Consider the following 12490-nt stretch of genomic DNA (forward strand, 5'->3'; position numbering starts at 1 on the left):
TTAAAATTTTAAAATTTTAAAAGTAAAATAATTCTTATAAACTTTAAATAATAGTCGTATTTTTAAGTCTTTTAATTTATAACTTTTTTACGTTTTTTAATACCTTTTAAATTATTATTTTATTAATTTTTTTTTAAAATAACGAAGTAAAATAAAAAACCAGTAAATTTAATTTAATTTAATTTCATTTTATTAAAAAACTTATTAACGTTTCGTATTTTTTAAAATTAAATTTTTGTTTAAAAAAACTTATTTTTTAATACCGTTAACTTTTTTTAACGATTTTTTTATTTTTATTATTTAATTTTACTTGATTTTTTTATAATATCATTAATTTTACTACTTTTTTATTATTAATTAATATTATTATTACTACTTCAATACTTAAAATTCGGTTAAGTCTTTAACCGTTAATCATAAATTAAAGTTTTTAAAAAGTATATTAACGTTTTCGTAAAAAGAACTTATAAAGTCTCGTAAATAAAACAAGTAACTCGGTTTAACCCGACGAAAAGTAAGTTTATTGATTTTTTTTCCGACTATGGTAAAAGTCTATCCGTAAAAAAAAAGTTAAAATTATTATAAATAGTTATAAAATAAATCTTTATAATAAATTAACCAATAAAAAACAGTAGTTTAATTACGAAAGTAATCATATATTATAATAAAGACCAATTCTTACCCTTTCTTTTTAAAAGGAAAAAGAGAGTCTTAGTATTTAAATAGAAAGGCCTTTAGTTAACGTGACGTTACCGTATGGTTGGGGACTAGTAACACCGCGTCCTGTTATGTAAGCCTAGTCACCTGATTCGTGGCTTTCGGTTACGAATCGATTATGATATACGTCTTATTTTTGTTTATTTTAAAATAATCTGTATAATAATATATTCTACCTTTTTTTCGGCTTGAGACGGTGAGACTATACTTTTGGTAGGGACTTTCGTAATCGATTCGTAGTCTTCGACCGTAAACCACGTGACTCTACAAAGTCACGTGCAACGGGATGGCTTGTCCTTGGCCCTGCCCCGACATTTTAAAGAGAAGCCATTCTCCTTAATTAAATACTACGGCTCTCTTCATCATTTTAAAAAGAAAAGGTGAGAATTAGTCTTTGCTACAATACACACCTACCTTCGCCCTAGAATCTAGTAACTAACAATATCGTGAAAACCTATCCAACCACAGCCATAACATTGTAGCTTGTATGTAAGGCGTGAATGTGTAAAGGCGGTAAGAAACAATGCCTTTAATTTAGCGTTACTCAGCAAACTAGTCCTAATACAGCGATTCTGCCAAACGCCATCGTCGTAAGGAAACGAAACTTTGTCGACCTAATACATTCGTACCGAGTGGATAAATTCTTTGTACACACTGCCTATTGCAAGCCAGCTGGACACACGGCGAGATATCGACATCACTAGGTCACCAAAAATAGACACCAGCCATGACATCAAGAGAACAGTACGTCGTGCCAGCGACAAACAGTGAGACGGCAGGCTTTTCTGCCCCGAAAGCATTCGAATCGAGCGGTGAAGGTGCCCAGATGAATTACCTGTGCGCGGACTGTGGAATCAAGAACACTCTACGGAGAACGGATCCTATTCGCTGCAAGGAATGTGGTGGCCGTGTCCTGTACAAGCAACGCACGAAGAGGCAAGTCAACCCTTTCCAACGCATCAGATCTTGAGTATCATAACATATGGACCTAACGCGCCCCGTCTCCGCGTAGAATGGTCCAATTTGAAGCAAGATAGATAGGGCACCATCGATATTCGCCGAAGACAGCAGTACCAGCGGGGTGGAGATAAGTGGTTGGGTTTGATGATTCCTATGTCATGTTCGGAGCATGGAGTTAAGACGACATAGAACCGCTTGGTACACCGTGGAATCGGTTTCATAAAGGAAATATTACATACAAAATACACATTTTCGTACCAAAAGGGTTATCTCTGGGTATGTAAGTATTTGGCGAAGCTGGCGGCATCTGCCACACGGTCCTGGTCCAATAGAGCGGCTTCATATCGCGATTGCAAACCTTCACGATCGTATTCGTCGTCTGGATCAACAGCATCGTCATCGTCGATATCGGCGTCGCTGTCATCATCCTCACCTCCCTCACTTTGACCATCTAGGCCTCCGGTAATATCCTCCCCATCCCCAACCCCCTTTATACCAAGCTCGCGGTCGTTACTTGAAATGTTGCTTCCGGGGTCGACTTTGAGCCCTTTCATCATTTTGTCCAGCTCACGCTGCCTGGTCGCTTTTTTCTCATCTTCTCTGTCCTGCCTTCGTTTTTCCAGCTCTGGCTGATAATCGCGAATGAATTCCTCGGCTTTTGTCTCAACAGCGGCGAAGAAGTGGTCGACACCTTGCCCAGTCATGGAGCTGACACCAACGACACTAAGATGCGCGTAAAATTCCTCTAACATCATACTCATGCTGTTGAGTAAGCTGCCCATATACCCACTGCCTCCGATGCTCTCTCCCCCCTCAGCGCCGCCAAAAGCATTTTTTGCCTCATCTTCGCGTAACGCTGCCTGGAACGCATCGAAATCTGTCATCCACTCCTTCGCAAAACTTGCGTCTTTGATATCCGTCTTATTGAAAACGAGGACCATGGGAAGCTTTGTCTTGTAAAGAATACTGCAGGCGTATAGCATATTGCTCATGAATGTGCTGGTGCTTGCAGTCCGAGGTGTATCGATCACATAGGCAATGATGGTTGGGAATGACGAGGCGAGAGATTCCAGGAGAATAGTCCCGGATGCGGACCAGACAAATGCTTCGATTTGACCAGGTGTATCGACTAGGACGTGCTTCACTGGTCTTTTATCTGGCTGTTCCGGTTCCGGTAAGGTCCGCTTCTCTAGAAGATTCAAAATTTGATCGACCTTTGTGGAGAAAAGATTCAATGCAGTCAAAATGCCTCCGTTTGGACCCAAGTTATACTGCTTCATGACTTCCTTGTAGTTAACACTGTCCCGAATGTCGATGTTGCTGTCGAACGGCACATGTAGAACTGCAGGATCGAGGTTGATAACGTATGGAGGTTCCTGGTTCCCATGCAGGTGTGCATTGATGCGTTGCATGAATGTTGTTTTCCCGGACCCTTTGTTTGTTTGCATTAGTATATACCTTACAGAGCCATATAGTTTCTTGCCGACAAAGTCCTTACCTGCCATGCCAACGCAGACGATTGCCGTGGGTTTTTGAGAGCCGGTTGTCGGCGCCATGCTGTGTCAAATGGGGTGTGAGTGGTATGTTAAAGTAGGAATATTATAGATGTTTGAATGCATTCGAAGACTTAGAATTTAGGTTCTGTTGATTTCGGAGCGACGAAGACTGACGAATTTCAGGAAAGAGGACCCCGCGGCGTCAGTATTGTTTGATAGCGATAAGAAGACAAGAGAACCACTCGTAGTTAGCATGTAGTATGGCTTACATAATATTCGGTTTACAGGCCAACATAAAATGGCTCCCCATAGGTGTACGGGCCCGTACAAATAAGAAAAAATATTACATAATTTCAGCACGGCTTCTGATTGGCCAATCCACCCGTACAAATAAAATAATAACGTAAGCATTGTTGAACTTTTGCATCACGATAGAAAAAAAAAAGACTTTAAATAAAGTATGTGCCCACGTAATACCCTACTACAGCGGCTGCCACCTCTCCTGTATATTCTGTAGCCCTGCATCTACACGCTCTATATGTGCCATTACCGTCTGATACTCTGCGCGAGCTTCAGCTGCGATGGCCTCCGCGGCCCGCCCTTGCCTGGTGCGGAGCCTCCGTGTACGGACTGTCGATGTACGGGAGGTTCGTGTACACCGCCGGCGCCGTGTTACAACGCTCTCCGATTAGGAGGTCGGGAGGAGGGTTGGAGGCCATAGCTTTTGGCGATGCTTTTAGCGATGCTTTTAACGATGTTTTTGGCGATGTTATTCAAAAACTTCAACGATGCTTACGTTATTATTTTATTTGTACGGGTGGATTGACCAATCAGAAGCCGTGTTGAGATTATGTAATATTTTTCTTATTTGTACGGGCCCGTACACCTATTGGGAGCCACATAAAATACTACTCAACTGCCAAAACTCTTAACTAAATAATTATGCGGCCGCTCAAGTGAAATCGACACTCTCGACATGTAGCTGCAAATAATAGGTGGTGCTCGGTGCCTGGGTTCTGGAATTTCCATGATATGATAGATTTGGTTATATGTGAGCTTTGGTCATTTCCATGCTGGAAACGACGACATTGTATCTTTCATACGCATCTAACTCCGCATCAAAATGTAGCAGCCACGGTTCACGGGCAAGGTGGATGAGCTCTGGGCGGATCCAAACTTCGTCCCAATTTGCTCGGTGCCATCTCTCACGTGTCGCTGGTCCCGTGGCCTGGGCACGGTGGACTCGGTCGTAACGAAGTTTTTCAAATGCGCGGACTCCCAGCGGCACTCGGTGTTTCCCACTTAGTTCCAGCGTTGTGGCCAGAACGACCCCGTCTTCAATAGATTGACTGGCGCCTTGTATAGAAGTGGGGAGGAAAGGGTGAGCGGCATCACCGATGAGTGCAATGCGTGCCTTAGGCGAAATGAAGGTAGGTAGGGGGCTCCGGTACACGAGCTTGTGATCAATCAACCGATCTGGTGGTGTGGTCTTAACGATCTCGTGTACAAGGGGTGCCCAGCCCTTCAAGTAAGCAAGCGCTTCATCCACTTTTCCTGGAAACTGCCAGCTTTCCTCGATGTTACCATCATCAACATGTGTGAAGACCCAGTTGAACTCTGTACCATTTTTAAGGGACGACGCGAGAAAATGGATATCGGGGCCAATGAAGCCCTGGTGCGTGTCGCCATTTGAAACGAGGTGTCGCGTCTTTGGATTCTTGGCCAAGTCAGTGGCCGGGAACCACGCACGATACACAGCATACCCCGAAGACTTGGGGCTATCTTCAGAGCCGAGGACGATTTTTCTGCCCCGGGATCGTACACCCTCGGCCGCTATGACAACATCGGCTGTGAAGCGTTGGCCGTTCGACACCACGCCAGCCTGTTCGTCGTTTTCAAAGTAGTCCGTGACTCTCTGGCCAAGACGGATGTCAATTCCGCGCGATTTTGCGTGTTTGTAAATAATGTTGTGCAATTCGCCACGGTGTCCGTTGATGCGCCGGCCCCAGGGTTTCTCCCCAGCAAACGACTGGCGTGTAACGAACTTCCCTTCGTAGTGGTATAAGTCCAACCATGTTGTTTGGCGGGCGATGCGTTCCATGGCCTCGATCACACCTGGCCAGCGCTCAAATGCTTTTGATCCGTTGGGGTCAAAACTGATAATATCACCAAGTCGCATAATCTCATCAACGTCCTGGGCCTTTTCGAGCAGCGTGACAGAATGGCCTTTGCGATCGCATTCAATGGCTGCGGCGATACCTGCAAAGCCCGCCCCGACAACGATAACGCGTATGCCGGACGGCGGTGAGCGAGACATGTGAGTTTCCATTTTGCGGTCTTGCACATAAGTAACCGATGCAAATCCCTTAGGTAAAGTGATTGCTGGTGGTTAGTGGTTTTATATTAATGTCGAAAGCTTGTTGAAATCCTCTGGAGTTCCTTTGTAGAAGTGTTAGGATGAAAAAGAATCGGTTGGAAGCTGCCTACGTACTGGTGTGTTATCCTCAGCGGGCTTCCTGCAGCTAGATATATAGATGCCCGAGGGAAAACGGGGTCCAATTTTGCACCAGCCATCCGATGCTTGCGCCGGAAACTTTTGTCCCACGTTTATTATCCCACCTTTACACAAGGGACACTGCAGCGCGATCCAGACGGCAGTGATATATGAAGCGTACGAGAATGTGTACTTTGCAAGCCGGTGATCTGCATACCGACGTTCAGGCTGGTAAATGAGTGCAACCCTACCTTGACTATGTGATACTTACTCACTGACGACGATGAACAAGCATTAAGACATAACACATTATCAGTCAGCGGTGGTGTGCGGGGGGTTTTACGTTATGCGCACCATATCAAGATCCCCCCATACCACCTTGTATGCTGTCACGTCGATTTCTGCCTTTATCGTGTCCTTAATTTCTTGAGACACCCTTGTTGGCGCTGATGGGATGATGTTGCCGGAATCATGATGGCGGGGTTTCGGAGCCATCAGTTCCGCACGAGTGAGAGGAGAATTGAGAAACATACGACGCATTCACATTATTGAGATTAGTCGCAGTGTTTTTTCCCACCCAGAATCCCTAGTCAGGTCTAATAGCTAAAGCCAGAGCTGTAATATCCGTTATATATCGGCAACATGCCGGAGTCACCGTACTTTACTGCTGTGCTTGCCACAGCTGCTCGTTCTATCTGCGGGCGATGTCTTCTTTATCATCCTCCCATTCGCCAGCGTCGCCCATCAGTCCATTCGCCTCCATCTCCGCGTCACCCGCCACGCCCTCGCTGTCGAATTCTTCGTAGGCATCACTGTCGAGGTCGTCCTTATCTGCATCTTCATCACCGGCCTTGCCGTGCCTTTTGCCTACACCGACCTTTTCTTGCTTCTTCCTCGCAATGTTCTCCTTCTGTTGTCTCGTTCGGGCTTCTCTATCCCGTTTCCGTTGTTCCCAACGTTCCTTGAGCTCTTTGATCTCCTGCTTCGATTTGTGAATGTGCTCATGCCACATAACCTGACCTTGGCACATTCCCTCCTCGACCTTGACCAACCTGAGCTTCATGCGCGGGCCAAGCTCTACCAACTTAACGGCCCTTTTTTCAACGTCTGCATCTGGTTCATCTGCCAGAAGACTATCGTCACCTTCGTTGTGGTCAGAACTTACCACAGATGCCCGGGCCTTTCGAGACTGTACTTTACTTGCTGTTATGTCTATGACCTCAACCTCTGCATCAGTCTCGGCCTCACTTCCGCTGGTCGCCCCATCAGTAACATATCCTTCGCCGTCTTCACCACCGGCCATGTAGTCTGCAATGTCCTGTAACTTCCCAAGATTTGGAAGACCACCCTTCTTTGTCTTCTTCGAGTGCACAAGCTTCTCAGCAGCATCCAGCCTCTTGAGGGCTTTTGATATACCCGTGGTTTTCGTAGTGATGGCGTAATGGCGAAAATTGAGAACGAACGAGTCTGCAACACCATCGGGCTGCTCGCGTTGCAGCAGGAGAACTCTTCGCATTGACTTTAACGGTGTAGCTTGCGGGTTTATGGGAGGGAAAAGAGACTGGAAGACAGTTGTAATGAGTGATTCAAGGTGCTTGGGAACCTTGGCGTCGCTGTTGGTTGCGAGATTGAAGCCATTCATTACCAGCTAAAATTCGTTAGTATGGTGCTATCGCTAATGCATCGAGCTGGAGAGGAAAAACAGACACTGTCCCGCACAAAGAATGGGAACGTACCAATGGAGGTGTAATGTATTCCTTGCCACCGCCCTTTGGGTGTTTTTGTGCCCGTTGGACGTCTTTGCTCAGTGAATAGCGGTCGACTCGGAAGTGCAGCGTAGGACCCCGAGGAGCAGCTGCGACTCGCAGGTTAACATTACCTGACTCCGAGCGCGAAAATAATAGAAGTTGAGTAACTCCAAGAGGGCCGCACATGGTCACGTAGTCGCGCAGCCGGTTCGCCCTCCTTTCTCTTAAACGACTGGCCGTACCGGGCTCCATAACCTTGCGGACATCCGAGACGAGTTGGCTGACGCTCGAGCCTACTTCTCCGGCCCCAATTCGGATGACCATGCTCTTTGGGTCGCGCACAGAACCATTTCCTGTGTCGACGCGGGCTGTCGACTTGTTAAGATTGGCAGGCGCAACATGAGTTCGTTTCTTGGTGCGTCGCCTTGCCATGGTGTAGGCGCATAGGTCAAATTGATGTCTAACAGCAGTAAGTTCGGGATAGGAGGAGAAATATGCGAGCTTAAAAGAAACACCCTGTATGTAAACCAGACGTGAAGATATATTGTTGGAGCTCAAACTATTCCAGCGCGGCAAGAAAAAAACTACGAGGAGAGCCACTTATTTTTACTGTGTATTGTTGCGATAAGCAGATAAGGAACCTGATTACATGTACGAAACTCGGTGGGGGCCCCCAAAACTTGCAACAGACCGGTCAAATATTATTATATAAGTATATAACGGCTTCTGATTGGCCAGAGAACCGGTACATTTATTGGGAGTCATATTCATTGTCTGTACTTAGCATAACGTCGACGTGCTACCATATCTGAATTAGACATAGTTGGAACGCTTTGATTAAATACCGGCTGTTTCAGGAGAAAAAAAAACGACATAAAAAGAACAAATGAGTGCTATCATAGCGTACGACCTGTGTCTGCATATGCTTTGTTGAAACGAAACGTTGTTGCCTCAGTTTAGGCAGCACCCTGTATAATTCTCGTCCAGTCAAATTTCCTCCATCGGCTCTTGAAGTCATCGCAGCGTGGGTCGTTCCTTGTCCAACGGCCCTGGCGTTTGATGACGCTTGAATCGACATCCAGCATACCGCCAATAATCTCTCTAGCAAAGAGGTCTCCCTTAGGCCACCGGTCGCCATCCTCAACTACATGGCCAAGCCCCCCATCTATCGAAAACCAGGCATGGAAGTAAGGCATTTCCTTTGCAATACTCTTCCGAAATGCCGACTTGCCAAGGCCCTCTCGCGCGCGCTTCCCTGTGTCGATGATCTTCGTGTGTTGGCTCCATTCCTCATCGGCGGTTAACATTGCCTCTCTGAAGAACGCCGGGGCCGTGTCGCCGAGCTCGTAAGGGATAGGGACTGCTACCAGTGCCGCATGCATACGACGATGAGGAGCTGCTGCGTTTTCGTAAAAGATGACATCTCGCCCTTGGTCATGGTAGAGCCGCGTTAGGGACTTCATAAAGTTGCGGATTTCCTCCCACTCGTCGTCGTTACATTCTAAAAGATTAATATGGTGTTCCGTTGGTACAATGACGGCACCCCCCTCCGCACCCGTGAGTTCCGGATCGGTCGAGATTGTGAGGAAAGAACGAGTGGCTAGAGAAACGATAGGTGCCAGAGGCAGGTCGTATGGCGGTTTGCGATCTTCATGGTGGCAGAGAGGGCACGCTTCCAAAATCCTGTTCATTTTAGTGAACTCATGGATGGCAATGTTTTTCAGGTTCGATTCTGACTTGTGTGTGTTCCTCGCAAGTTTTTCGGCATTCTCATCGAGGTATTCGAGGTCGTTGTCGTATTTGGCGTCTTTAGATATGCTCTCCGCCAGTCGCAGTGCTTCGCCACCAGCCACACCTCGGGTCCTCCGTTCCTCACGCATCATATCTTCAATGTTTATATCGTCGTTGGCCTCAACCAGCCCACGTTCTTTACCACGTTTAGTGTCGATTGACTTGACTTCAGCCCGCGTGCCCGCTAACATGCGACTGTGAGATGCATCAAGCACAACGGCCTGCCCGTTGTCAGTTTTTGAAGATAACGCGGCCACAGCAACATCATATTCCAGCTGAAGCGTTGACAGATTCGGGTCCTTTCGTAGTTTTGCCTTCATCAAAGCCGCACGTAGGCGGTTAAGTGTCGTCTGGTCTGTCGGTGCATAAGGCAGTTGCTGTTTGGATGCCTTTGTCCCACTCGTACCTTTTTCAAGGTTGCTGCCACCGTTGTCGCCGTCGCTGTCGGAACTGGTATATTCTGGTCTTAACGGTTCCTGGTTTAGTTGTGCAGTCCGCTTTCGATGTAAATCACCCGTGGGCTTGTCCTTGAGGGCGTAGTCTTTACCGTAGAGCCTCCTCCGCTCCAGTTCCTCCCTCTCTTCGCGTGCGTCGTCGAATTCAAGGAGACTTCCAAACCGGTCAACGGCTACTTCCTCTATCGGTCGACCACTCTTCTCAGATATCGTGTACACTCCTCTGAGTTTTGTCATTCGCCACTGGGATCCTTCATCACCGAATATGTATTTAGTTCCGCGCTGGATATGATCTCGCAGCTCGTCGATCGGTTTTCCGTTGTTGACGTGTTGTAAGGCCGAGCTGTTCAGTTCACGCTCTGAAATTACGTGGCGGGAAGTGTTGTTTGTAGACGGCACCTGGACTTCTTTTTCTGATCGGTAGACATAGTCAATACCCACCCCCGAGGGAGCAGTCATCCACGAGTCCCTCGCTGGTGGTGGATTATCCGCTTGAATCTTAGCGCCGAGTACTTGTATTTCTTCGTTTCGTGGACGCTTTTCTCGATGACCGCCGTTGTCGACAGGTTTTCGGTCGTCATACAGGTCTACTTGCCGGGGATCGCCATGACTACCTTTTTCCACTCTTCTGATATGCTTGTCGCTGTCTGAAGACGAGTCACGACCGTGGTCCTTGGTCGTGTCCCGATTGTTGCGATTCCTCGAAGACACGCTTCGGTGGTGACGGTGATGACGATCGTGGCGATGACGATGACGGTATTTTCGTTCTTTGCGTTTCAAATCTTCTCTGTTTGCCTTCTCAATTGCAATTGTTTTTTCGAACTCGGCGAGACCATCCATCGTGGATAGTGTGGTTAACGAAGCATTCGTGGGCTCTCGAATTCGATTCGTTCGCGCAAAAATATCGACCGTGATAAAAAAAGAGAAACACGAGGGTGTCGAGGCGCCATATCGTAACGTTTTTGGATATACTTTTGGAGATTCCGTTAGTGAGGTTTGCTGATGAAAAGGTGTCGAAAAGGCATTTTATCTAACGGGAATGTGAACCAATCAGAGGCCGTGGTTGAGTTACATAATATTTGCTTAGGCGCACGGGACCCGAGTGTTTATTACGAGCCAAATTAACTTAAATCGTTACACAACTTGACGACGTTCACTGTCGGCGGCGAAAACAGATAATATTTAAGGGTAATTACGACATACTTTCTACTCCAGTCAATACTACAGCTCAACCAAGCACACGGTGCCTACCTGCCTTCAACGCGGTAACTGACACACAGTGACTATGATAAGGTTCAACCGACGCTATGACTTTTGGATACACGACCGAACCACCACAAGACGCCGAAAGTTGCTCGTTTTGCAATATTGCAGCATGCTACACCCCTTTTGATCCACGAAAGCCACCGCCAAGCACTGGTGTTGTTCTGAACCCGTCAAGGACGTCTCCAAATGCAGAAACGTATATTGTGCTGTCAACACCTCTTGTGATAGCTTTTCTGGATATTGCGCCTTTGGCCGAGGGTCATCTATTGCTTTGCCCTCGAAAGCACCGCGAGAAGCTGACCTCGCTTGATGATTCCGAAGCTAGAGAACTTGGTCGGTGGTTACGTATCATGTCGAAGGCACTTATGCGTGCAGTTGGCGTTGATGACTGGAATGTAGTTCAAAACAACGGCGCTGCAGCGGCTCAAATTGTTCCCCATATGCACTTCCATATCATCCCGCGGCCAGATATTCGGCGCCAAGGACGATGGAGCGAAAGATTTACCATGTTCGGCCGTGGCCAGAGAACAGACCTGGATGAACAGGAAGGCATGCGACTAGCAGAGAAAGTTCGTTCTAACCTTGCACGGGTCTTGTGCGAGGAAAAAGCTAGTGATGGAATCTCGCGGCTATAGCCTGACATGGTGAGTGAGGCGTGACGGGAGCAGTAATGCGAATGGCAGGGCTGGGAAACTCGAACAATGGGATATGAGCCTTTTGCAGGAATTGTTGTAATGACGACTCTTTGTCTACGCCATTGTTCTCGGTTGTACCAAAATGTTGAAGGCCTTTGGATAAGCGTGTTTAGTCAGGTTCAACGAGGTCTATTATTAAGCATAGTTAAAGACCACCAAATGTTTCCTTGCAAAGCCTGTATGTGCGAACAGTATCTTAACTTGTTCATATTTCTTTATAAAAAAAGGGACCCACTGAGGCAGTTAAATGTCACTGCAGACCTCGTCACAGACCGGACGGAACCAACCGATATGGTTGATAGCTCATCATCGCTCAGTCCAAACTTGTTCAGGTTGACGTGTAATTTGATGTGGTCTTCAGCGACGGAGTACGCAAGACTCAAAGGCCTATCGCAGGGGCTTCATAGGATGCTGTGCGACCTGGTTGACAGCGGGGACAGTTTTGTAGTTGGTTCGGAGAGGAGATATTCAAGTTGGCGGATACCTATGTTGCAGACACAGTGTTACGAACCCTTCTCTGATGCTAGCAGTTTTGACGTCTAAGGTCACGTTTCAAAGGACATCAGCCCTCAAGCACCTGTCCAGTTTTTTTTTGGGATCCACACGACATGGCCAAGTTTCTTTGTGAGACATATCGCCTCATATGTGACGCCGGGCTGACAGATCGCATTGCTGACTCCCCTTGTATTGCCATGGCCGGAGACGGTGTCAATACGACGGGAGCCATGCGCAAAGGCTCGTCGCACGGCACCGTTGACGAGGCAAGGTTTAGACTGCTACTTGTTTAATATAAATACCTCGTTAGGAGATTCTGAGTATTGGGAGGATTTTAATCTAGGAGCGCCTTGACTAGCCAGCACTCGGAGTT

At 47.0% G+C, this 12490-nt stretch overlaps 6 protein-coding genes across 6 annotated transcripts; 2 read left to right on the forward strand and 4 right to left on the reverse strand.

Moving 5' to 3' along the window:
- Nucleotides 1-1444: 1444 nt before the first annotated feature.
- Nucleotides 1445-1687, forward strand: SPSK_10938 (DNA-directed RNA polymerases I, II, and III subunit RPABC4; the record flags this gene model as incomplete). Its single annotated transcript, XM_016737169.1, has 1 exon — nt 1445-1687. The coding sequence occupies one exon, from the start codon at nt 1445-1447 to the stop codon at nt 1685-1687; it is 243 nt and encodes an 80-aa protein (XP_016587571.1).
- Nucleotides 1688-1943: 256 nt separating this feature from the next.
- On the reverse strand, nt 1944-3233 carry SPSK_09308 (GTPase NPA3; the record flags this gene model as incomplete). The annotated part of the gene is made up of 2 exons (XM_016735883.1): nt 1944-3109; nt 3176-3233. 2 exons carry the CDS (start codon nt 3231-3233, stop codon nt 1944-1946), a joined length of 1224 nt encoding a protein of 407 aa, XP_016587572.1.
- Nucleotides 3234-4218: 985 nt separating this feature from the next.
- Nucleotides 4219-5502, reverse strand: SPSK_09316 (uncharacterized protein; the record flags this gene model as incomplete). The annotated part of the gene is made up of 1 exon (XM_016735891.1): nt 4219-5502. The coding sequence occupies one exon, from the start codon at nt 5500-5502 to the stop codon at nt 4219-4221; it is 1284 nt and encodes a 427-aa protein (XP_016587573.1).
- An 856-nt stretch (nt 5503-6358) lies between these two features.
- SPSK_09165 (ribosome biogenesis protein SSF1/2) lies at nt 6359-7847 on the reverse strand (the record flags this gene model as incomplete). The annotated part of the gene is made up of 2 exons (XM_016735743.1): nt 6359-7315; nt 7404-7847. 2 exons carry the CDS (start codon nt 7845-7847, stop codon nt 6359-6361), a joined length of 1401 nt encoding a protein of 466 aa, XP_016587574.1.
- Nucleotides 7848-8371: 524 nt separating this feature from the next.
- SPSK_08734 (uncharacterized protein) lies at nt 8372-10501 on the reverse strand (the record flags this gene model as incomplete). The annotated part of the gene is made up of 1 exon (XM_016735322.1): nt 8372-10501. One exon carries the CDS (start codon nt 10499-10501, stop codon nt 8372-8374), a length of 2130 nt encoding a protein of 709 aa, XP_016587575.1.
- A 467-nt stretch (nt 10502-10968) lies between these two features.
- Nucleotides 10969-11562, forward strand: SPSK_09871 (HIT domain protein; the record flags this gene model as incomplete). Its single annotated transcript, XM_016736439.1, has 1 exon — nt 10969-11562. The coding sequence occupies one exon, from the start codon at nt 10969-10971 to the stop codon at nt 11560-11562; it is 594 nt and encodes a 197-aa protein (XP_016587576.1).
- Between the last annotated feature and the right edge of the window lie 928 nt (nt 11563-12490).

The sequence above is a fragment of the Sporothrix schenckii genome (assembly GCF_000961545.1).
Source record: "Sporothrix schenckii 1099-18 chromosome Unknown Cont44, whole genome shotgun sequence".
Lineage (NCBI taxonomy): Eukaryota > Fungi > Ascomycota > Sordariomycetes > Ophiostomatales > Ophiostomataceae > Sporothrix > Sporothrix schenckii.